The following is a 27,098-nucleotide window of genomic DNA, read 5'->3' on the forward strand; positions in this document are numbered from 1 at the left end:
CAAAATATAACTCTAAAACCTTCGCAAGTGCACTGATCAAGTGTTCAACTTACAAAATATAATTATTTCAAAAAAGAGTAAGACACCTGTAATTCAGTACTTCCTTTTTTTTTTAATATAAAAATGTTTTGTATTTACATCAAAATACAAACACATTTGCTCTTTAAATAATAAACCTCTATATGATCCAGCTGCCTTACAAGGATGAAATCTGCACAAGTTTTCCACTCAAATTTAGCAGGTCAGCCAAAATGTTTGGCAATATTGCAGTGCAGCTATCACAATGCTGTTATATAGTGTTTTGTAGTGGCTGAAGAATATGTAGGAAACAATAGTTAATTTGACTTAATGCAACAAATTTGGTAAATTGTTTAAAGTCAATTTCCAATTATAGCAGGTAAGGGATATTGGTCTATTTAGTACATGAGTTCAGTTACAATTTTATTGATGAGTTGATGAGTAGAAAAATATATTTACATTGATGAACCGTCCGTCACTTTCAATTACTACAAATTTGACGTGATCTCGAAGTATATGAACGCTTTGTACACCAGTAAAAGATGTCATCACTAGATATTTTAGCGTCACACTTTAAGCACCAAAATCTGGACCCCAAAACATCTCTTGGCTGATCATGTAATTTTGACTTAATTGGAAAATGTGCATAAAATCTATTTCCCCCAAATCATTCCTTTTATTATAAAACAATGCTGTTCTTTAATAAGCTACTTTAAAATTATTGACTTCAACTGGTAGCAGTTTAAGACAAAATGATAAAATAAATGATAAACAAGTTAGGCACAAATTATAGCTACAAAAATTGTCAAATACTGTGCAGCAAAATAGGAAGACAGTGATGTGATGATCAGTGGGATTCTTGGACCAAGAAATGCTGAAAGAACTCCTTTGCTTTTCTTTTCTCCAAAATGTCTTGCTTTGTGGGGGGCCTTAGCATTAAGGCAGAAAATATTGTGGCTGTGAACAAAACAGAGTTAACAATGAATACAGCTCATGCATTTTCACATGATCTAAAAACATCAGACTGAAACTATGAAAATCAAAACTGCTCAAAATATTCCAAAATTTCCGAATTTGTAATACACAGTGTACATGGTGTGAATAAGCAAATACTGTCTATAGAAACTCTGCTCAATCAACATAATTCATTAATATTTACAGAACGGCCTGATACTTAACGTAGCTAGATAACCAGATTATTCTCTAGTTTTGGTGCATTGCTTCTTAGTAGCATTATAATTTGCCAAATGTGTGATCATTAATCATAAGCTCAATGAGACCCATAACTGAGTAGCCTCACGCTAATCATTGTTAAAACACTTGACTGTAAATAATTTAGAAACCATTATAATATACTTTTAAATTAGCATTCTGCATTAAACTAAACAGTGAAAAGTTAGTTAATGTTACTCTCAGTTGGTTAGAACAGAGTTTTGAATTCAACCATTTGTAGGTAAACGATTACATATATTGTACAGTATATACACACACAACAGACAAAACCTAAACTAGGTTTAGACTTTAAAAGTCTAGTTTTAAAAACTACAAATAGCTGTATATATGTTTTAAAAAAAAAAAAAAAAAAAAAAAAAGGAACACTAAGCAATATACTTAAAATGAAATCATGTGTAGTGGAAATAATATTTAAGTTCTGCTTTTCTTCAAAATGCCCACGTTCACAAAATCCAAATATTTAAAAATATGCAGAAAACTGGAAGTGAAAGCATCTTTTTACCTAAAATGTTGACGTCTAGCCGATTGTGATCAGAATTCTTCAACAGTTCCCGTAGAAATGCCGTTAAATAGTTAAAAATGTTTTTATGCCAATGAGGTAACAAAGAAATGATCTAGAAACAGAAATATAAAAAAACAAAATCAATAAAAATCATAGTAGTAACAAATACACATAAGTGCCTGTGCCGTTTATTGTTTTTGAGACACATGCATGTTTTTACTTTCGCTTATATGCAACAAAATATGTAAAAAGCCAAAAAAAAAAAAAAGGAATAGGACAGTAAGTAACTGGAAGAAAGTTCTATAAACAAATCTGACAATTTTTGGCTCAAACTGAAAAATCTATGTAAGATGGCAAACAGGAAAGATGTAACCAAACTGCCCCACACCCACAGGTCAAACATGGAGGTAGAGGTTTCATTGTTTGGGGTTGTTTTGGAACATGGAAAGTTGGACACTTATTCCTGGTAAAACCAAATACTGAACCAACATGGCTACAATTCCATACTTCAATGCCATGCATTTCTATCTGCATCTAATTGGAATCAACTTCAACAAACAACAAAACAATGAGATGAAGCATTCAAGCTCTTTAAGAGTTATTTAGAACTCTTTAGTTAGAAGCAAACACTGAGCTGGAACAATATCTATCATGAACGGACCTCCCCATTCACTGCACCTAAATTCCAGTGTACTGCACTAAAATGTCAGGAAGAAAAATTCTCATGGACACCTCTGGCAGGCCGTTGCAAAATATTTCAGCTGAATGATTAGAGAAACTAACTGTCAAGATGCTAAGAGTGTGTAAGGCTGTTTTCATGTTAAGGAAGGATTTTTCAATCAAAATAAAGTTTAACATTTGTAGAAAAAATATATCTTAAGAATGTAAACAAAGTAAAAATGCAGGTGTCTCTCAAAAACAATAAAAGACTAGGTGTTTTCAAACCTTTAAATAAGTACAGAAACACTAACCTGTTTACACTGGCTGCTGTTGTAGCTGTAGTCCAGGCATTGTTGGTACAGAGAGAAAGGAACCACTGGTTCAGGAAGGGCATCAAGGAACAGAAGCAGAGCTTCAGCCACAGAGTGGTTATTTCCAGCTGGACATTTAGTCAAGGGTATGTACCAAATAGAACTAGTAGCATTTACACAGAATATGATAAAAGAATAATACAAGAATACAAGTGTATAAAGGATACGGAGAGTGTCAAGTGAGCCTGTGTCCAAGCAGTCCCTGATCTCCTCAAATTCACTGCGTAGTCCTGGCTGCTGAAAGAGGTCTTCCTTTTGTGAAAAGAAATAGCAACAAGTTAAAATCTACTCAAATCATAAAAAGGCTGACTTTAGTTTGATTCACTGGCAAAAAATGTCTCTTCCCCCCCTTGTCTATGTGGCTCTGTTAGCTAAAGGCTTAATAATATTCTATGCAAATGCCTTCTTTTAGTTGTGGCACAGCTAAAAAACAACCGGAGAAGTGGTAATTTTATATATATATATATATATATATATATATATATATATATATATATATATATATATATATAAAAAAGTTGGAAATTTGTTTCTTTACAGTTTGAAAAAATGTCTCTGATATTCTTAAAGGACAGACATACAAGCTCTGTCTCCCTCACTCTCTCTGTCCCTCAAAAATGCACATACAAACACATGCAGACAATAAGGGTGGCATCCTGACCTGCTTGCAGCCATTACGGTAGAGATGGTCGACCATCATCCATATTTCTTTCGGAATGTCTAAAGCCTTTTCAGTGTCTGTGTTGTTTGGTTCACTGGGTAACAAGCTCTTTCATAGAAAACAGAAAATTAGCAATCGATAGTCACACACAATAAAACACTATCACTGTTCACATATTGCAGAATGGCAAGGGCAGGAGTGCTTTTACAAGCACCACCAGCTCTTCTTTCATAATTTCTATATATATATAATTTTTTTTTTTTACTCAATTTAATAGTTAACAGTTTAGTTTAGGATTTTCATAACTTATTATGTGTCCAGTGTAACTCACTAGTTTGTGGATGGTCTCCAGAGGCATTTCCTGGATTGGCTCCCTAAGCTGGCAGAGCATGTGAATGGATGAGCCGAAACAGCTGGGCAAGTAGGAGCCTGTGATGGAAACAAAGTAATCTTTGCCCCTTTCCAGATGCAGCACCAGAATGTCCTCAAGCTGCTGTTGGCCCGAGTTCAACTCTGGAGCAGTGGAGCGATTCACAAACACCTCCAGTTCAATGTCCACACTGGCCCCTGCATTAAGAAAAGAAGCTCTAAAATTCTTGAAGTCACAACTTATGTTATGTACAAGCCAGAAATTCAGCTCGCCTACTTTAGCAGACTACTGCTGTAGAAGAAAAAAAGTCACAATCAGATGCAATGAATTATATATTAAAACATTATAGCCCTGTTCATGTTAGTTCTTTGCTGTTTTCATATGTGTTTTTATTTAACTTTGTTTCTTCTGCACAGAACATTTTGGGCAGGACTTTGGTAAAGATGACAAATCAAAACAAACCATTTTTTTTTGTGTTTCTATTGAAGGTTAATATATTTAACATCAAAGTTTTAAAAAGATGAATTCAAAATCGAAAAAATAAAAAATAAATAATAACAAAAAAAAAAAACTTATAATTGGCAGTATGTTCTGTTAGTGTATGTAAGTGCACCCAGTGCAATTCATGTAGCCAGGTGGTTGAGTGCTTCACTCTTAATTTGCTTGAAAAATAGTAAAAAAAAAAAAAAGTTGTTTAAGCTAGAGTCTTGACAGAAATGCTCATCAGTGTTAAACAGAGAGAGGTGTCGTGTTAAGCAACAACAAAATTTGCCATCATTACATTTTAAATCATCATCATTGCAAATTCTGAATTTGCTCGTATGAATTACGAACCACATCAGAGGAGCGTGCCTACCTTGGGCCACAAAGCCCTTGGATGGATTGGCTGTGAGCCAGGGCTTGCAATAGGCTGGTTCATCCAGCTTCTGTATGAACTCAAACTGACATGGTACCTGCCCATCATTGTAAAGGGTCAGAGTGTGTGCTTGATGCTGCATGAACTTCACATTGTTAAAGTGGAACTAAAGGAAACATTAGAAAAAGAAAAAAAATGGGAATACAGGCATAAACCTAATTAATTTTCATGCTCTAGTTTACATGCAGTACTCTCACCTCTCGCTCTGACAGAGAAACTGATGGAATGCACTCATTCTCCAGTTTGTCCAGAGTCCGCACTATATCCTCAAATGTCTTTTTATAGATCGCCTCATTCACCACTTTGATCTGTAAAAAGCAATAGGAAATATCATGCAAAACCATTCATGTCCATAGAAGACAGGCTAAAGTAAAGGCTAAAGCTGTCTCTCTCACCCCTATTTCCAGCAGGGAGCTGACAGGCTTGTGGTCACTGTTTCTCACAGTCATGTGACTCTGATAACTCAGCTGGGTTATGTTCTTCCCTCGCCACAGAATACGATCACACCAGGCTGGAACTCGACACTTCTCGCTGATTGTACACCGACAGACACAGACATGTGCACCCAAAACTGTTACTCTTGACAAATGTTATTACAAAGACAACAACAACAAAAAAACAGCATCTGATCAAATCTGAAACAAGTGTAGTCTTACCTGGAGTCCCATTCATCTGAGCCAGTGTCATACTTGTATGTTGGCTGGAAATTGATCTCACCTTCCACAAAGCCAACAAACACTGCTTCTTCTTCCATTTGCCTCTTCAGCTACAGCACACAAACAGACTGTAAACACTGAAATTGTTGTATGCACAAAATACGTTTTATTCATTAAGGTCTACCTGATCATGATTGTAGAGTGTTTCAAAATCCTCTTTCAATATCAGATTTTTCACATGGTCGACCTCGAGGTCACTTATTCGATAATTTAAATCACCAATCCAAAGGACAACACTGCAGAAATAAAATTGGATTTAGATTCAGATGTGCTTAAGGAAACCTTAGTCTGTATTCAATCTATAGAACTATGCTGAAACTTGGTTCTAGGGATGCACCGAATATTCGGCCACCGACAATTTTCGGCCGAAAATGGCCCAAAAGTGCATTTTCGGTTTTCGGCCGAAAGACTTTGATCACCGAAAAAACACGGCCGAAACAGTTTGTTGTGATGACGCAAACAGAAACCGCGGCCTGCACGTGCATGTCTGAAACGTCTGCGGTGTGGACGTATTTCAGTATATCTGAGAAAGACCCACGGATAGCGATTTGCAAAACATGTAATGCCGAAATTTCGTCTGCAAAGACTTTCTCCACGTCGGGTTTAATTTATCACCTGAAATCCAAACATCCCGATCGCTATGCTGAATACGAGAGGAACGCGGCACAGAAAAGCAAAACCCCTCCGAGCATGCGCACTCCATCTGTGGCGGACGTTTTTGAAAAGGCAGGAAGTTTCCCAGTGATATTGTTGTAGTGTTGTATCTTTAAGCAGTTGCACTTGTTCTGAATGCACTTTGTTTTTATGAAAGAACATATTTAATTTTACAACCTTTCAGCAGGCCAGAGGGCCTGTACATTATTATTTAATGTACACATGAGTGCATTTAAGTTAAACATTTAAGTTTGAATTTTAATTTATTTGATCCTGTGCATTGTTGCAATGTGCTATTAAATAAATATTTTCATAATTTGTAATTGATTTATTCATTAAAACTTTAATATTAATTTATGCAATTGAAATGCCTTGATTTTAGTAAGGTTAGTGCACAGTCATAGCCATAAATGCGATGGTAATAATAATTGGCATAATTTCTTTCGGTGTTTCGGTTTTCGGTCTTGCTTTCCTCTTTTTCGGTTTTCAGTTTCAGCCCGGAATTTTCATTTCGGTGCATCCCTACTTGGTTCCAGTGAAAGTTACTTGTGCTTCATGATGGTGAGTGGAGGAAGTGTCGGATCAAGCTGTTTGAACAGCATCCTGCTGCAGATGTCCCTGTAGTCCTGATTTCTTCTCTCATACTCCTCTATATGGGCTGCTAGATGGGAGTTCACCATGCAAATGTCGGAATTGTGGAATTTGAAGCTAACTGCTACAGCCCCTTTATTTCCCTTAAAGCAGAGATAAATACAAACTAATTACAACAAAACAAACAATAAACAAATGTAATTTAGAGTTATGCTATTCTGTTGTGTTTATACATGCAAATTCCTATTATGCTTAAATTACAAAAGCAATTCCAAAAACACTTGGGACACTGTGCCAAACGTAAATAAAAACAGAATGCAATGATTTGCGAATCTCATAAATCCACATTCAATTCACAATAAAACAAAAAACATATCAAATATTTAAACAGAAAATATACCATTTTATTGGGGCTAATAAATGACTATTTATTTCCTTGAAATTGTACATTTTCTTAGTTTAAACATTTGATAGGTTCTATTGTGAATAAAAATAGGATTATGAGATTTGCAAATCATTGCATTTATTTACATTTTACAGTGTCCAAAATTTTTTTGAAATTGGGGTTGTAAATACATATGAAAATAAATTAGTAATATCAATTATATGAATGTTCTAACTTCCTAAACACCAGACCATCAAATGGATAATAAATAAAATTCACAGGAAGTTTAGACACTGCAATAGCTTATAGCTGGTTCATAGGCAAGCAGGCAAACTCTGAAAAACAGTTTGGGTAACCTCACCATTCTTCCCATGATGCCTGTGCCCACAGTCTCTGCCTCCACATCAGAGATGAACTCAGCATGTTCCTTCTTTACATAAAACAGCAGCATGATCCCCACTAGCCGTACCAGTTTAATCTGTAAGACAGAGCAGATACTTAACAGCTATCCTCTCACAAAAGCTGCAATAAAAACACAAAACATTTAATCTGGATTCACTAAACTGTACTCACTTAAAATAGTATTTTTTTTTCCACGCTGTGTATTTTGTAAACAAAATAGTACATATGTATGTGATGCTTTGCGAGGAATTCAAAAAGAGCAAAATTCACTGGAAAAAAGTCAGATATTTGTCATGAAGATTCTAAAGTCCTTACTAAGGCGTACTTGGCATCGGGGTGAAGGCCATCCAACACAGCCTTCATCCATTCTTGCTCTTTGGGTGTGTCATTGAAGATAAATGCTTCCTTACTTAGATCAAGCTCTTGGAACCTAGTGAGAAAACCCAGTAAAATAAGCACTTTTGATTTTATTGCAAATATGCCAAAGCCTTATCTTATGTAGAACTTGTTCTTTGTTTTGCCTGCATTAAAATTTCAGCATGGTACATGGAAACATGCAAACAGGCAAACAATTCAACAGAATGCCTACCCTACACAGTAGAGATCCGGAGGCTGAGAAGTGGAAGCCAACCATGTTTGCAAGGACTCCTTCGGTGTCTGCCCATTTACGTTGTACGTACCCAGGAAGAAGCTGAAGAAATAGCAAACAAGCAAGTAAGCATATAAATAACTGCTTAAGTATATTTATATTTACATATACACTTAAAATATTTTTAAATGGGAAATTGTGAAGCAAATCAAGCCCCTACGTGAAGTTTTCAATGTAGGTATAGGTTTCCTCTTTCTTCAGGAGTTCACACTTGACGAGGTTATCACGTAGACCAAACTGGGGCATGGTGAGCATCTGGGCTTTGTTGGATACAGTGTGTTGAGATGAGCGAACCAGCTCATTCCTCACTTCCACCTTCTCTCTCCCGTGGCTGCTGAAATATTCAGAAATATGCATTCATCAATAATGACCCTAAACATAACAGGGCCTGAACCATAAATAGAAATGTACATTTATTTATCTATTTATCTGCCAGACATTTTTATCCAAAGTGACCTAAAATTCAAGCAGAATTCACAGTTTATTAATTTCCCTGGTGCAACTTGCCAGACTAAGTAGGTATAAGACAAAAATAAAAAAACAGACAGAAATGAAAACAAATCCTGTGAAAGCATGTATATTGAAATATTTAGCTCGTTTCACATGGTAAAACTGCACATAAATGTAGAACAAATGTGAGCAATGCAGTCAGAATCAAAGATGCTAAAATGTTTTTATTTTATATTTTAGTAATACGTTTTGTAGGACAGATAATTCGTTTGTGTTAGAGGCAGTAAATTTACTGCAGCATTTAGAACATCTTTTACTTTTCAATTTTTTAACAATAAATTCAGATTTTACAACTGAAAATAATCGTGGAAAGTCACAACTCTGCATTATAAATGTTTTTCCCCTAAGAAAAAATTGTTTCTATTAAACTATTATTAAATCAATATATTAAATCTTCAAAAAAATATATATATACTTTTTAAATGTAAAAAAGAGAAACTCTGAAAACTACACATACTTTTACATTTATTGTCAAAGGTCAAGCTTACATCAAAGCCAGTATCCATGTCCAGTATGAATATGGACCTTAATATCTACAAGGGTTTTTCTGTCCTGCTCCTTTGAATAGTCCACAAAATTGACAAAAAGTACAATACTAAATATACAGTAGTTGTGTCCCACCTCATAACGATATACAATCATTCTTAAATTTAAGTGATTTGTTTCCTTTACAGAAAAATGTCTATTTCTATTGCTGAAAATGCAATCTGTGAAAACTAAACCCATTTAGTGCATTTAATTGCTATATTACATAAAAATGCAAATACAAATATATAAATAAAAAAATCATAAATATAAATATTAAAATTAATTAAAAAATATTTTTAAAAGTTAAACACACTGTTTGTGCTTTTCTAGATGTTTTAGTTTGACATGATCCCAAACTTAGGAAACTTTCTGTTGTGTTCTTTGGCTTGAATCTTACTCCTCTCACTGTTTATTCCCCGTATTTTTGTATTTGAATTACTAGAGTTACTCGACGACTCATTTCATTCCTAGTTAAGCAATTACTTTTCAATTTTCAACTTCACAATTCTGCTCATCCAATCTTTTTTTCAGAAATTGTATTTGTTCAACACAGGCGTCACACTCTGAAACCTGTTATTTTGTGTTTTACTTCTATTTCTATACAGACAAAAATGCAGTTCTGCATTGTTTTAAATACAGGAAAAAAAAAGATTTTCACTCATTATTAGTATTTAGTTACATTTTGTTAAAAAATATCCTGAGATTTAAACTGCAACCTGATTTAAGAATTGTAATGTGGCTGCAATTTGTCGTTACACTCTTACTATCAACCATCTTTACTGTCAAATGTAAAATAAATCTAAACTTAATTATATACTGAAACACTGGAAAGGGATCATATTTCAGCAGTAAAACTCATCTATACAATCAGTCTACACACATGGCCTTCAGCCTACAGGTACTTCAATGCTTGGCAAACACAAACATTGGAACGAGGGTTGGGCAATATGATGACGTATTATGTTGGTATGCTTCAGGGTGGGGTAGTACTTCCTGTACTAATGGGCTCAGCTCATGTAGTGCCTAAGCACCAGACCAGTCCTATTCTAAAAAACATTGACCAAAAAGTAGCTCTCTTTTTAGATCAGGTACATGTATTATTGGCCAATATTTAAAATTTTTATGAATATCTTTTATTTCAGTCATAGGCAATGTTGCTACCCACAATGTATTACTGTTAACATTTATCACCTTTGTGGTTAATTGTGAAGTTAATATTATGATTTCTAAACAGCACAGCTAGATTATTACTGTTATTAACTATACACAGACTTAAAAAAAAAGGGTTCTTATTTTGCAAATAAAAATACATACTGCTCCAGTGTCAGAGCTTAAGGAAAATCAGGTTTAGGTTTCTGTGTAAAATATATATTTTTGTTTTAGTCTTTAGTTACGCAATAATTGTTTATATTTCTTAAAAGGTGCAAAGTTGTTCTATAGTTGTTCAACTACTATATATTAAATAACTATAACCAGACAAAAATACAAATGTCCCTCTTTATTTATTAAAAAAATGATAACTGGCAGATTGTCGTGGCATAAGAAAAAATAGAACAGACCATAAACCAACCGTAAATATATGCATGAAATACACAATTATATGTGCAAGTCATTTATTAATCACTGCATGTGTAATTAATTACTTATTATTTTAAATTGCTCACCTCTCATTAAGTCTGTTTCCTTTGGTTGTCTCAGTGCTGGTACTTGTGTGTTTGTTGTCTGTGTGGGTTGTGTGGGATCTGTCTGCAAGAAGGACGGGGAATTATCACTGATCAGACACATTATTGAGTCTAAGGAAAGCATCAGTCAAACAATGTACAGTAGGGTTTCTTGTTTTTTGCAGCCACAAACCACTTTAGATAAAACAAAGTTAACAAAAAGTTATTAAACAATAAACAGTACAGTCTTCTATATTAATTTAACTTTTTAAATATCAGGCTCATTCTGCTAATGTGCACAATACAGTTTAATCACATTTTTTAGTCACTTTATATTTGTAAATCCACACTGTCATTAAGTATAAGCCAATGCGCTTTAACTTTAATAAAGTGCGCAATAAAACCCATTTCATTCAAATAATAATCAAATAAATAGGGATAGAGAAAAATAGGGATGTTTAAGTCACTTAAAAGTGAATATCCCTTATCTATGTCTTTCTATGTAGCTGCTTTGTAATAATGTCCATACTCAAGAGTGGTATAAAAATCAAATGCAATTGAAATGAAACAGACCAATAACCTAATAAGAAACAAAATCTGCTCACATACACTCCTGCTTCACAAACACTGGTTAACTGGTTACACAAATACAGAGCAACAGTCTACAGTCTAGTACACCACCAGCAGTGATATTTATCATGAGCTAGATCAAATACATACACAACAGATAGGACACACAAATCCTAACAAAACACACAACCGAATGTTTATTATTCGTTCATACAATGAAACAAATCCTCACTTGAAATTGTAGTGCATGCTCTTGAATAATGTCAAGAAAAGAAAAAAAGGGGAAATTCTTGTTTTAATTTACATTTTTTTGCATCTCATCCTATGCACTCTCACTCCCTGGAATTCCAGGGGCAAAGAAAATAAAAACCCAACACCATGGAGGAGATTAGAGAGATTTATCTACAAGACAAAGTGCACATAAACTCTGCTGCACTAATTACTGTACTCTCGCGCTCACTCCGCCATCCGCGCCACTTGACGTGATACGAGTGACATGTGAAACTAGCGCACAAAGGCATTGTTATTTATAACCCAGTTTCAAACCTACTTGTTCTGCAAACACTTTGTTTAGGTGCTAGAATGAGATGCGCAGAAAAAACACCACCACCACCACCACTATGCACTTTGAGTATGAAGCGCTGCGTATGCGTGTTAGGTCAAGTGTGATTAACTATCTCTCTCATTCACTAGCACTAAATAAGATCAGACTGGCACTATTAATAATCTCAAAGGTAACCTAGTTTACAGTAAATCTCAACAGTAACCTAGCATTCAACTCGTCGCATTAGGACACTAGATGAGAAGCTAGTTCTCGACATTGCTAACCCGTTTATGTAAAAGCATCGATAGACCGGCGACGACAATGGTCTTAAAGCAAAAACAGATTATCTAGAGAACAGGATTATGTAACACAAGTGCTCTTTAGGTTATGTAGTTCGTTAAAGAGTACAACATTAAGACTCTTTCCTCACCAAAGTATCCGCCAGCACTAGACATGTTCTTCTATTTCCGCGGGCATCCTGTGGACGGTGAAGACCAAAAACACAAGACCTGCTTCAGCCATAGAGTAGAACAGAAACCTCAGCACGCACTGCTACAGAGCTGCAGCCGCAGGCATGAGTGCGCGCTCAGCACATCCAGACGCGAGCAATCGATCTTCAGAGCGTCCGAGCTCACAAACTACAACTTCCGCTGCCAGATTAAGTTAAAACCAGGGATTTTCAGTGTACGATTACCGCCGTATTTTATAATCATCATTTATACCAGATAATCCACTCCACATCCTTGACTGTGCGATACTATAAATTACAATAATATGAAACTAAACCTGCGATAAGGTTTACACTTAAAGGTGCTCATTCTTCAGTGTGCTTTGGGTATTAAGCAGTGCTCGAATTGAGTCAAGTCTTATGGAGGGTCCAGAGTTGTGGTGTAATTCAGTCTATTTTTTACTTGTCATGGGGGTCCACTCAATTCGAACACTGGTATTATGGACAGAAAAATATGAAATTTTTTTTAATTCCCTATTACCATTACAGTAGATGTCTTATAAGTATCAATGCTCTTTTGTGAATATCACAGAGAATATCACAGTAGCTGTCACAAGATTATTTAAAAAAATTCTTACACTGAAACAGAACCTTGTGTTTTCCATTGGCTGTAACGGCACTTAAATCAGCTGTGGTTGAGCACAACCCATTATGTGTTCTAAAACTGCTGACCTTGAATCACAACCAAATCATTCTTTTATGAGGTGACATAAATTTAACAAAAAGTTATAGCATATGTTGATGTGAAATGAAAAAAAGGACTGTGATCTGTGATTATCTACTACAATCTTTAAACACACAAGATAATTAGCTTTATACTACTACGATCTTTTTGTTGATTTGTTTTCTTTTTTTGTTAGACCAACCAGCTTTGTTCAGATCTCTCAAATATGAATTTACTTGTACCAAGGTCACTCAGATCACACTGATGCCAGAGACACCATGTGAAGGCCATTGTTCATTCAGAGTGAAAAGACACACGACTGTGTAATGTGGTATGCAGACAGACTGGTATGTTTTTTTTTTGTTTTGTTTTGTTTTTTAATGAGAAGTTTGCCAATTGGTCAAAGAACTAGCATAGTCTTTCTAAAGAAATCCTCTGCTGGCCAGGTGAAGTTAACAAGAATTGCTAAACGCCTGAGCCTACTGTCAATTAAAAACAAACATGACTATTCTTGCAACTATTTTTGGTTTAGTAACAGCCTCAAGGTATACTATGCACAGTTAGCATAGTCAGGAGACATACCACAAGTCTGACTTCACAGAATGATGTCACTCACACAGCTTTCTTAAAACACACAGCCTTGTCTGTGTATGCCTGAAATTGTGGAGTGAAGCTTGACAATAATCAGCTTGGTAATAATATTGCCATCACATGATGCTTACGTGATGTTGCTAATGTTCTTGCCCTACCTTAAAATTTGAGGTATTGTATTTCTTGAAGGTGGTTCTCTTGACAGGCTTTCTACAGCATTTTGAATTTGGTCAAATGAATTTATTATTTTAACAATTGGCAACAACTGTTGGCTTCCAAAACACGACTTAAAACTACTCATTTCCCAGTGCAGAGTTTTTGGCTATTTTAAACATCCTAATTTTAGTACAAACAAGCTTTGCAAAAAAATCCCAAATAATCCCTAAAATGAGAAATATCAATGCAGCTAAAGCTTTAAATTAATTTCTTTTCTAAATTCAGCATGACTGTGGTTAAAAGGACTGATGTTAATATAATAATGAAACATTACAATAAATGTAATCTCCCTCAAAATATAAATCTATATAAACAAACATCAATATGTATGTACATATTTTTTTACACATGAAGAGAAATACAGTAAAATGTTTTATTTTTGTGCAATATAAAGACTAAATCAAACAGAATAAGTAAAACAAATGGACAGTATTACTTGCCTTTTTTTTTAAGCTTCCGTGTTGCACTGGGTGTCAATAAACCAGGCTCTTTAGAGGTTTTCTGGTATTTAGTAAGCCAGGTAAATTTTGGACTTGCTGGGTATTGCTCACAGACATCTAAAAATAAAAAGATAGAAAACAGGAAATGAAACAAACATCTATACACAATTAACTTTCAGCTGTGTGACAATGTACTGCTATGACAGCACAGTATGAGAGAACATGGATGTGGGAAGGTGTTTTATATTTAGGGGTGCTGATTGTTAAGCAGCATACATGTGAAGTGAACTATGACACACCTGAATGAATAGTGGAATAACTTTCATTTTAAACTACATTATGATTGTTGATTACAATATTTCAATCATGACAACTCTTGAGATGAAGATAGCGGGTTTGGCAAAATAGATCTATGCTGCTGCAACTGATGAGTCCGAAGACTGCTCGGTAAAGAGTCAAAAACACAGAAACGTTAAGAAGCATGAGGCTGCTGCAAAAGCTGGAGTAAGTGTGACCTCCTCAACAGATCTATACAAATGTAATGGGGACGTAGAGCGTAGAATATTTACACTGTAACACCTCATCCACGTAATCTAAGCCGAATAATAAATTAATAAAAATAATGTGATTGAGATATATATATATATATATATATATATATATATATATATATATATATATATATATATATATATATACAGTACAGACCAAAAGTTTGGACACACCTAATCATTCAAAGAGTTTTCTTTATTTTCATGACTATGAAAATTGTAGATTCACACTGAAGGCATCAAAACTATGAATTAACACATGTGGAATTATATACATAACAAAAAAGTGAACTGAAAATATGTCATATTGTAGGTTCTTCAAAGTAGGCATCAAGAGAATGCCAAGAGTGTGCAAAGCAGTAATCTAAGCAAAAGGTGGCTACTTTGAAGAACCTACAATATGACATATTTTCAGTTGTTTCACACTTTTATGTTATGTATATAATTCCACATGTGTTAATTCATCTTCTTCTATCAGCAGACAGTATGGACAAAATATCATTGCTATAAATGTAGGCATGTTAGTTCCCGCTTACGGTTATATTATAGGAGCTATTTACAACCAGCCTCTTGGTTCTACTTCTTGAAGCGAATAAGGCAAAAATGACTGCTTGTCATGTTACAAAGAAACCAGAAAGTGCTAATTCCTCTCAAGTCTCGCAGACATTCTGTAACATTAAACTATGAACAGTAATTGGGGTAGCAACCTAGTAGATCCGGTGGTTGTGGGTTCAAGTCCAGGCCAAAAAAGCATGCTGCCATTCTTGGGCCCCTGTGAAAGGCCCTTAATCCGCCATGGGTGCTCAGTGGTGCAAAGGGGGATAAAATACTCTACCATGAATGGTCCCAAGCCCGGTTATGAAAGAAGGAGAGTGGACGTTGGACTAGCTACAAAACGGCAAACTGCTAAGGAAACGGCAAATACGCCCAATTGTGAAAGCGTTTGAGGTTAAAGGAGTCCTAAAACAACAACAAATATATCACTATCATTTCTTTAGCTAGACTGAACCCCCTTATTTATTATTTGGGTAATAAGTTTTGGTGATGAAACGTTACAAGATCAGATTAATTTTGTTGCATTTTTCTTATAACTTCATGAGATTATTTCATAAAAAGAGCACAGTCAGAAAGTGACTTCTGTCCAAGCATTTACAATGAGTATTTAAAATTAGTTAATTAACCCAAAAGTGCAGCCTGGCTATCTTTTACCCTACCAGTTATTTAGATGCAGCTACACATTGCTAATTCCCATTTCTTTCACCATTAAACAAATGATTTAGAAATACTCAACATTACCACACACGATTACACGTTTTTGCAGTCAGTGTGCAATCATTAAAGCTCTTGCAGAAAAGGGCCACTCTAAAAATGTGTTAAGTTGATCTAATCGTTCTTAATTACTGTAAGCAAACCAGTTAAAAGATCAAGCATCGTTCTCATCTAAACAATTTAACACTAAAATTGTCTTGGAAAATGTGATGCTGTGATGTGATGCTATAAGGGAAGGCTCTGAAATTTCAAAATCTGTCAAAATGTGGTAGCGCTGTGCATCAGCCTTTTATGTGCTTCAAACATGAAGACAAAGCAACATGTGTATTTTAAACAAATTAAGTAACTCAGTCCAGTAAAGAATTTAGGAACTTAACATTCTCTTATTTCTTTTCATTCTCTCATGCACAGAAGACATGTACTTCCGTTTCTAGAAAACCTTCCTGGTGTTTCAGTTCAACCACAAACATCTAAAACACCACACATTCTTAATTAGCATTTTTCTCATGATCTAATTGGCAACAAAAATATCTTCTGTGGACATTAGTGATAGCTCAGTGACTATATAAGTATTTATATCCCAGCCTTTTCTAATTAATATCAGGAAAAAATTAGTTTCTCTTTAACTACAAATAACTTCCTATATATTAAGCAATCATTTAATCCGGGCTGCTGCAAATGCAAATAGAAAAAAAACCAAAGAGATAAACAACAAGCAGCTTTATGTTCTTAACAGGAAATAAACATTTCACTTCTGTACTCACATGCAGCAGATATAAACCATCAAACTAAAAGAAAAACTCCTCACCCTTGTTTAGTTTCACTCTGTGTTTTACCCCGCCTCAACTCTCTGACACATCCGTCTTGATGTGTGTGTGCTACATTCAGCTGCTGGCTGAGAGTAAGCGTTTCCTGACCACATTTATAAACAAACTGGCTTGTACCATTAACTACTCAGAAAAAAGTATCAGATAAATCTCATGCCTCACTTTACTAAAAACTGTTTAACCATGATGAAAAAAAACAGACCAAGTGCCATTGTGCCAAGTCCTTTCTCAAAGGAAATATAACATTTCCTCAACTTATATATGTTCATGTGCAATTCAACAAAAAAGAACTGAACTCACATTGAATTCATACATTCATTTACTAAAAGCTTTAAGCAGCAGAATCCTCCATACTGTATTAAGATAGGAAATGTTAAATAAATAATGTCAATATTAATATATTTAAACTACAATTTTATTGCCGACGTCACACTGAACAAGGAATACTAAATACACTTTTATAGTCTGGTGAGTTTAAAAACAAACTGTACATGTAAAGTTAAATCAATTCAACTTTTTTGTACAGTTCCAAACCACTTGTATAGTAGGATAGTGCATTATGTCTTCAGTACCAGGAAACAACAATTACAGGAACAGTGGTTACTTTAAGACCTTGATATTACACACTAATTGCTAAACCCTGTAAAAATCCAGTTTGAACTTCTTTGGCCTTCAGCAACACAATTCGTCAGTAGCCACTTAGTCAGAAGGTGGTAGTTCTTGAAGCCCGGCTGAAAATAAACTCTGGATCAGACATCAGTGCACACACAGCTGTACACTCATTCACATCAAGTATAATTTAGACCAGGCAATACACCAGAAAACCTGAATTAAACGCTCCAATGACAGTAATCATGCAATGGCAAAGCTACATGCTGTAACAGCCGAACATTTATTATAATAATAAAATATGCATTCTGAAAAAAATGCTAGGGCTGATTTTTATCAAAGAGCTGGTAAGTGACTAAGCTAAAAGACTGTCCCATCTATCCAGAGATGTCTGATGAAAATAGGATGTCTTACCACACCAGGCTCTGTTGACTTCAGTGAGGAAGAGACGTGTGTGGGAACCGAAAGGCAGCTTGAGCTCCATCTCTTCATTTAGGAATGTTACTCTAACTCGAGTATCGGCACCTTACAGAGTACGAGGAAATAGAATGACAAAGTACATTCTTCAAGTATGATCTGACTGGGCTGGACTTGATTTAAAGTGACAGATGAAATGTTTTTGAGTGTAATATACAACGAACCCGAGTACTTACCAACTACAGAAAGTTCATCAGGAGACGAAACTGGAAAAAAAAAAAAACAGATAAAGGAAAGATGCTACAGCTTGCAGTGAAACAATCCTGCAATCATAAACCACAGACAGCACCACCTAACTTGTTACAGTGGCACTAATAATAAATGTTAATGATTGTCTTAAAGAAAAAATTTATTGTAGAATATCTTTGTCAGTGCTGATGCTAGCACTCACCAGCAGGTGCCAGAAGTGCAAAAATGTTGGTCAAATATGAGCGCTTATATCCTTAACTCATGCAGTGAACAAGAGATAAATGTTGTTTTCTTATTAGAAATCAGTATTTGCATTAGATTTCAATTGCACTGCTTGAAATGTGAAGAATTAAATGTATATAAAAGCATCAGCATTTTTATTTAAACTGAAAAACTGAATAAACTGTCAGAAATGTAGTGCCAGAAATGCCAAAATGACAAACATCAGAAATGAGAGAAAATGTGTTAAGACTGAGAGGAGGCTTACCCTCAACAACTGAAAAGTCATATGAAATTGGAAGGATTTTCTGCAGTGTTACATCATTGCCAGTGATTGCCATTCTTCTATGGGTGAATATAAATAATCTGAAAAAGAATAGGGAAAAAACAAGGACACCCAATATTATTGACAATGAGCCAGTATGCGTGTAGAATTTCATTCTGACCAAGCAGAAGCCACACCTGGTTATTGAAAGGCAAGAACAACTGATTAAACAAGTGCAATCCAGCATAGCTCCTGCTTGATTAAAATGAAAACCTGCACACACACACGCCACACACACACACACACACACACACACGCACCCACACACACTGGCCCTTTGCTGATAAGATGTGACACCTCTGTTATAAACTGCATAAAAACAAATATATACAACATATATACTTAGCTCGGCTAGCACTGCAAATATAATACTATAGTGCAAAAAAGATACACTGGACAGAGCAGTGTACATTAGATCTCAGTGTGGATTGCTTATATGCAGGAGATAAGATAAGATCAGATCATCATAAGATGATATCACAAGATAATTTTCTATAACCACTGGTTCTTTAGTCTCAAAATAAATGTGGAATAAATGTGGACTTAATACACGTACTTCTAAAAATGGTTATAAATTACTGTCTGTAACAGTGTTTGCATGGGTATAACTTTAGGTTTTTAAAATAGAGACAAAAATGTTGAAAGTAAAAATGGACATGAAATAATTCAGTTGAGTCATCCATTTCACAGAAAATATAATCTTCCTATTTTTCAAAAGTCTTAACAGGCAACAAAAATCTATATATATATATGGGGTTAGGGTTAGGGTTCCTAATACAAATAATGTCAAAAAGCATTTGGATTTGTAAGTTTCTACAACAACCTATTACATAAAAACTTTACTTGATATTAAAAAAGTTATAGGGACACGTCCTCAGTGAAAGTTATGTTAGTAAGTGTAGGAATGTGTTCTAAATGTGATGTAGAGTCTTACGCATGCTCTTTGCTGTGCTCCACGAGCCCCAGGAGTCGGCTTTCTGTACAATCTTTCAGCAGTAACAGACACTGAACAGCCTGAATAAATAGCTGGTTAAGGTCATCAGTCATACAACACAGGAGAATTTAAAACTGGCTCCAGCAGTATAAGAAAAAATAAAAGAACAGTCGAGACCAGTGTTCATAGAATTAGTGAACAAAATGACAAAATTAATAAAAAAAATAATAATAAAACTCCACTAATATTTACACCCAGAGTTCTACATTTTCTACATAATTAAAGAAGACAGTAATTTCAGTTGAGCTACTTTATGTGGACATATTGGATTATCACTTTAGATTATAACAAACCCTGATGTTATGTTCAGACATGCAGTGATTGCATCAGTGCAAAACACCAGCTGCTGTACTATGAATCCGCAGGGGCGTTCCTACTACTGGTTCCTATAGTAACTATTATTAGACAGCAATCCACTTAATATCAGGAGATGGGTCATGTGTGCTCTACTGTCTTCATACCCATTGGTTAATGCTGCACCAAAGCCGCTCCATATTTGCATAAAGTTACACTCTGTTACATCCCCGGACACACCCACATCTGGTCACTGAAGCTTATTGAAAATGCATTGATTCATTCTCGTCAACACAGCTTAAGCAATGAATTGTGAACATTCTTTACTAATCTGTATTTAAAAGTTAAGTACAACAGAATTTAAAATAAATCTTGGGCCAATAATCCCTAAATTACATTCAAAATACTTATTTCCCTATTTAACAGAGACCTATTTATTTATCCTATTTTTGAACAGCAACATTTTTCTTAGTAAATATATTTGAGGTGCTATTGCATGAAATTTTTACCAGACGTTGGTTACAACCCATGCGATTCAGAAATCAAACCATATACTGTATGTCCATACATGAAGTTATGTGTAATAATGTGAAATGACACTGAAAAAAAGTATTGAACATGATGTATTTAATACATCGTACAAAAGCCTTGTTGGTAATGACGGCTTCAAAACGTCTCCTGTATGGAGAAACTAGTTGCACGCATTGCTCAGGTGTGATTTTGGCGGATTCTTCTACACAAACATTCATCAACTCTCGAAAGTTCTGTGGCCTCTTGAATTCTGAAATCTTTAGTCCTTTCCATAGATTTTTTTATTGGATTCAAGTCAGGTGATTGGCTGAACCATTCTAGCAGCTTTATTTTCTTTCTCTGAAACCAGTGTGTTTGGGATCATTATCTTGCTGAAATGTCCACCCTCGTTTCATCTTCATCATCCTGGTCAATGGCAGCAGATTTTTTTTAAGAATGTCTCTGTACATTTTTTTTTATTCATCGTTCCTTTAATTATATGAAGTTTGCCAATACTGTATGCTGAAAAACAGCCCCACAACATGACGTTCCCACCTCCAAACTTTACTGTTGGTATGGTGTTTTTGGGGTGAAGTGCAGTGCCATTTGTCTTCCAAACATGGTGTGATTATGGCATCCAAAGAGTTAAATTTTGGTCTCATCTGACCAGACTACAGGTGCATCTCAATAAATTAGATTATGAACAAGTGTTTATTTCTTTTAATTCTAAAAATTATGGCTTACAGCTAATAACCTCAGAAAATGTGATTATTGTGAAAAAGTTCAATATTGGAGACTCGTGGTGTCACAATCTCACCAGCTAATTACAGTAAATCAAAACACCATTAAAGGTTTCCTGAGCCTTTAAATGGTGTCTGGTTCAGGCTACACAATCATGGGGAAGACCTCTGACCTGACACTTGTCCAGAAGATGATCACTGACACCCTGCACATGAAGGGTCAAGTCAAGTCAAGTTTATTTCTATAGCGTGTTTCACAACAGACATTGTCTCAAAGTAGCTTTACATTAATCAACAGTCAGGGTGAATGGTGTGCTTTTATCCCTGATGAGCAAGCTTTGGCGACTGTGTAAGACACAAAAGGTCATCACTAAAGAAGCTGCTGTTCACAGAGTGCTGTATCCAAGCACATTAATGGAAAGTTGAATAGAAGGGAAAAAATGTGGTTTCACAAAATGTGGACTGCAGCTGAACTCAGTGTTTCAAGAGCCACCACACACAGACGTATCCATGGGCTACAACTGACGCATTCCTTGTGTCAAGCCACTCATAATACAGAGACACCGTCAGAGGTGTCTTACCTGGGCAAGGGACAAAAAGGACTGGACTGTTGCTCTGTGGGCCAAAATCGTCTTTTCAGATGAAGGAAAATGTTGTCACTTCATTTAGAAATCAAGGTCCCAGAGTCTGGAGAAAGAGAAAGGCACAGAATCCAAGTTTTTTTTTTAAGTCCAGTGTAAAGTTTGCACAGTCAGTGGTGGTTTGGGAAGACATGTCATCTGCTGTTGTTGGTCCTCTGTGTTTTATCAAGTCCAGGGTCAGCACATCCATCTACCAGGAAGTTTTAGAGCACTTAATGCTTCCCTCTGCTGACCAGCTTTATGCAGATGCTGATTTCAATTTCCAACAGGACTTGGCACCTGCCCACACTGCCAAAAGTACTAATACCTGGTTCAAGGACCATTGTATTCATGTGCTTGATTGCCAGCAAACTCGCCTGACCTAAACCCCATGGAGAATCTATGGGGTATTGTAAAGAGGAAGATATGAGACACCAGACCCAACAATGTAGAAGAGATGAAGGCCGTTATCAGAGCAACCTGGGCTTCCATAACACGTCAGCAGAGTCACAGACTGTTCGCCTCACATGCTACTGCAGCAATTAATGCAAAGGAATTCCCCCGACCGTGTATTAAGTTCTTTACATGTTCATACTTTTCAGTAAAAAAAAATCTTTATTTTTTTTATTGGTCTTAAATAATATTCTAATTTTCTTTGAAACAATTGTACCTGCTTATTCCAGGTCTTTCTGAAGCTCTCCACAAGTGGTCCTTGGTTCTTGGACAACTTTTCTGATATTCTTTTCACTCCTCTGTCAGAAATCTTGTGAGGAGCACCTGGTCATGGCCGGTTTATGGTGAAATGTTCTTTCCACTTCTGGATCATGGCCCCAACAGTGCTCACTGGAACATTCAGAAGTTTAGAACTCCTTCTGGAACCAATGGCATTAGTATATTTTGCAGCAATAAGGTTGCGAAGGGCTCAGGGGAGCTCTTTGCTTTTACCCATCATGAGATGTTTCTTGCATAACACCTTGATAATGGAACACCTTTATTTAGGCCATTAGTTGAGACTGAAGCAGCTGATATTAATTTGCAGTGACGAGGGGCATGATTGCTTTTTAATTTCTGATTGATTTCAGCTGGTGTCTTGGCTTTTCATGGCTTTTTTTTTTTTTTACTTCCCTTTCTTCAAGTGTTCAATACTTTTTCCCCTGTGTCAGTTCACATTATTACACATAACTTCATTTATAGACATCTATGGCTTTGTATGTCTGGATTGCATGGGTTGTTACCAACATCTGGTAAAGATTTAATGTCAATAGCACCTTTAGAAATATATTTACTGAAGAAAATGGTGGAGTTCAATACTTATTTTACCTGCTGTATATATATATATATATATATATATATATATATATATATATATATATATATATATATATATAAAGTGAGTACACCTCCTACATTTCAGCAACCATATTCTATAGTAATGAAAATTGCATAAACTTTAGAGTAGTCAATGTGCAGCTAGTATAGCAGTACAGACTTACTTCAGGTCTGGAGATATACTTTTTCAGGCAGCTGTCATCAGAACTGCTGTTCGGTTCAGTTTCTGACAGGAGAGCATCATGTTCTGCTTCAGAATATCACAGTACATTTTGGAATCCATGTTTCTCTCAATGAACTGCAGTTCCCCAGTACCAGCAGCACTCATGCAGCCCCAGACCATGATGCCACCACCATCATGTTTGACTGTAAGCAAAACACAGTTTTCTTGGTACTCCTCAACAGGAGGTCACCACACATGCTGGACACCCTCTAAGCCAAAAAAATTGGTGGTCTTCAGCAAACTGTTTGCGGGCGTTCTTGTGAGCCAGCTTCAGGAGAGGCTTCCTTCTATAATGACGACCATGCAAACTGACTTATTGCAGTGTGCGGCGTATGGTCTCACACTCATGCGTCTTTTTTTTGGAGCCAGCTTCTGCATCTGATGCACAAAACTCAACTTTTTTGATCTACCCATGTGAAGCTTGTTTGGAGTGGAACCCGTCATGGAAAACCTCTGTATGACCCTGATCACTGTACTATAACTTAGTTTCTTTGCCATGAGGAGCCACATAATACTTAAACTTTGTTGCCAGCTATTTTGAGAATAATAGCTGTATGGTGAGTTATTCTCAGAGGACATTAAATCTGTACTACTATACAAGCTGCACATTGACTACTCTAAAATATATATATATATATATATATATATATATATATATATATATATATATATATATATATATATATAGGGCTGCAACAACTAACTCGATAATAATCGATAATGAGATTTATTGTCAACGAATGGCGTTATTGATTAGTTGGGCTGCTTAGGTTACGGTTTAGCGTGATGGTAAAATAGCACAGCCGCTGCGAAATGGCGGAAAGTTCAGGGTAAACCAGCAGCAGGAAAAGGAAACACACTGTTGTCACGGATGAAAATGAAACATCAGTACGGTAAGTAAACACTGTATAATCCTCATCATGTGAAATTGGTGTAGTTTAATGAAGTGCTATTGTGTAAACTTTTGTTTGGTAACTTCAGGACAGTCGCACAGGATCTGTTCTGTCGTGACTCAGCTAACTCGCGACATAGTGATGGATTCGATTCAGACGCTACGAACAAACACTAAATCTAAAAACAGTCAATAACAGCAGCAGTATTTACTGTTGTGGTTTTCAGCAAATGGTAATGCATTTGTACACCAATGCATTTTTCCTTTCTTTAATCAGGCCTGTTAGCTCGCTGCGTTTCTCTGTTCCGTTCTCTTTTTATAGCGTTTGTCTACTACAACAGTACCTTATCTGTTTTTAAACGTGCTTTACCGCCTGACTACATTTAAATGCTTGTTTTTAATGTTTGTATATTTAATTTATGCAGATACCATTTAATTATTATACACAATTTTATTTATTATATATTCTAGATGCTTATATCTTATATCTTTATACAAAAATGAACAAAACCATGTTGTATTATATTTTACATAGATTTTTTTAAGCATGGTTGTGAACTTGCCGTATGCAATTATCATTAAAAAGAATACAAATGTTGATTTACGGAAATTGCTTCACTTTGCATACTCAAATGCTGTTTTTTTTGTTTTGTTTTTTAACAGAAAGAAAAAACACAGCATCAGTACATTTGTTTAAGGAGAAATCCCCCATGCACTCCAACAAGCAGCCACTATAAGCTTTATAAAATGTCAAAATTAAAGATAGTTAAACTCAATATGTGGCTTTATAAAAAATAAAAAATACAAATTATTTGGAAACATTATCGTCTGAATTATCAAAATAATAGTTATTTACAGCCCTATATTTACATCAGTGGCAAGCCATACATTTCACACCTAGGCCTTCTGTGGTGTTCTACCTAAATGAATCCACCTCTTAATACCATCATTATTACACCACATCTATGGAAACCATCAATATTATATAGAAACCCAGTGTAACAGAGAGTTGCATCACAAAGAGCATGATCTCATGCAGCAAGAACGAATGCAATTACTAAAGCAGGAAAGTCAATTAACACAATTTAAAAAGTCTCCTTTTGCTGCATGCTGCATGAGATTTGAAATGAAGGCAAGTTGTGTTTTTGTTGAAATTCAACAGGAAAGAAAGCACAAAAGTATAAATGTTTCATGAAAAACTTAACTACTGTTTTGAACTCTTTTGGCTGACCTTTCCTCAAGATGTCCAGCTTTTCTTGAAAAGTCCACCATGAACATTTTCATTGTAAGTATCTCTAAAATCAATTTCTTCTCCACTGTCAGACATTGTGGAATAAAAAAGCAGCTATTGATCCACACGCATATATTTGAGCTTGTGCAGTTTGCGCAGATGCAGTTTGTGAGCTCTGACTAGTGCGTTCTCTGACCATCCAATCAAAGGCCATTAAAATGCCCACATCATTGTATGCCTGCTAGAAGGCCCCAGTACCATCAATTTAAAATTTGGCTGGTTGAGGCAACAGCTTCTAGAAACCTGTATTTTTTCTGAAGGCCTAAAAGCAGATTCCATTGACCCTGGCAACAAGTAATGTGATGGCTGAAATCTGATAAATTAGTTATCTGATAGACATAAACTCCAACATAAATATACACAAGTAAAACCGATAAAAAAATATGAATTTAAGAAAATAGACTGCACATTTGAAGCATATTAATGTACAAAAACAGTGACTAACTTTTAGGCCAGCAGAAAAGGCCCGCCACTGATATACATAAATGATCAATCATTAACACGAGCGCCCCCGTGAGGTTGATTGCAGTAAAACATCAGCTATTTGACAGCTATTCATCCAGCTGTGGTTGAAAAATACCAAAGTGTTGCAACTTGTTCTCTTCAAATATGTTACATCACGCGCCTCGCCAACCGTATGCAGTATGCAACGTATTATAGAGTAAAGTATTCCTACGCACAAATGTACATGTATGGGACATGTGTTATGAGTAAACGAGTTGAAGCCTCGGCCTGCATGCCGATGAAGCGCTCCCGTGTACCATTACTGCGGAACTATTAATAGAAGTTGTAACTAGTTGATTTTCTTTACAAAAATGTAACTTTAAAAAAATCGTAGTATTATCAATTCGTACAGCAAATACAAGTTAAAATAAAACAAATCTAGGATACAATAAGGCAGTTCTCCCCGACCTCCAGAGTCTCCTGAATCGCCACGGACTGATCCATTTCGCTCAGCCGACATTAATTTTGGACCGTTAGCTCACCGCGGCTAGCACGCGCACAGCGCAGAAACTTAGGAGAGCACGTAAGACGCAGCATGAGCAAACTCTATCAGTCTTTATACGGCTTGATAACGCTGAAGCCTTTCAAATACTATCTCACTCCACACTTAGACATGTCTCTGATTTTTCTTAATCCAGCTGTTGCCCGTCTCTCTCTCTCTCTCTCTCTCTCGCGCGCTGTTCTGCCACGCAGAGGCTGTACAAGCTGGCGATGACGTCACGCCTCCACAGTGCCTTAGTCGTATCCCAAACGGCTCACCGTTACTAACAGAATGCACTACATAGGGTATAGTGTCCTCTAATTTCCCTGCGCCAATTGGTGCACTTATATAAGCAGTGGGATACAGCCGTAGACTGTGTTCCTGCTTTACCTTT

General features: G+C 35.8%; 1 protein-coding gene across 4 annotated transcripts; it reads right to left on the minus strand.

The window, feature by feature from the left end:
• Positions 1-415: 415 nt before the first annotated feature.
• inpp5b (inositol polyphosphate-5-phosphatase B) lies at positions 416-26,907 on the minus strand. Of its 4 annotated transcripts, none has more exons than XM_046847314.1 (23): positions 26,611-26,907; positions 19,761-19,840; positions 18,770-18,867; positions 18,270-18,299; positions 18,031-18,141; positions 14,361-14,477; positions 10,831-10,912; positions 8,289-8,459; positions 8,069-8,170; positions 7,795-7,909; positions 7,439-7,555; positions 6,648-6,835; positions 5,572-5,683; positions 5,388-5,497; positions 5,127-5,262; positions 4,929-5,039; positions 4,672-4,837; positions 3,777-4,012; positions 3,446-3,553; positions 2,952-3,036; positions 2,725-2,852; positions 1,754-1,865; positions 416-975 (listed from the first exon to the last, which is right to left on the minus strand). In XM_046847314.1, the coding sequence occupies exons 1-23, from the start codon at positions 26,665-26,667 to the stop codon at positions 866-868; spliced, it is 2,682 nt and encodes an 893-aa protein (XP_046703270.1). In that variant the 5' UTR covers positions 26,668-26,907; the 3' UTR covers positions 416-865. The 4 variants fall into 4 exon arrangements, with proteins under 4 accessions (XP_046703270.1, XP_046703269.1, XP_046703272.1 ...); XM_046847313.1 differs by having other exon boundaries at positions 8,289-8,462; positions 26,611-26,906; XM_046847316.1 differs by lacking the exons at positions 14,361-14,477; positions 18,031-18,141; positions 18,270-18,299; ... (1 more) ...; positions 19,761-19,840; positions 26,611-26,907 and adding an exon at positions 12,372-12,643.
• Positions 26,908-27,098: the final 191 nt, after the last annotated feature.

Source organism: Silurus meridionalis, chromosome 4, assembly GCF_014805685.1.
Source record: "Silurus meridionalis isolate SWU-2019-XX chromosome 4, ASM1480568v1, whole genome shotgun sequence".
NCBI lineage: Eukaryota > Metazoa > Chordata > Actinopteri > Siluriformes > Siluridae > Silurus > Silurus meridionalis.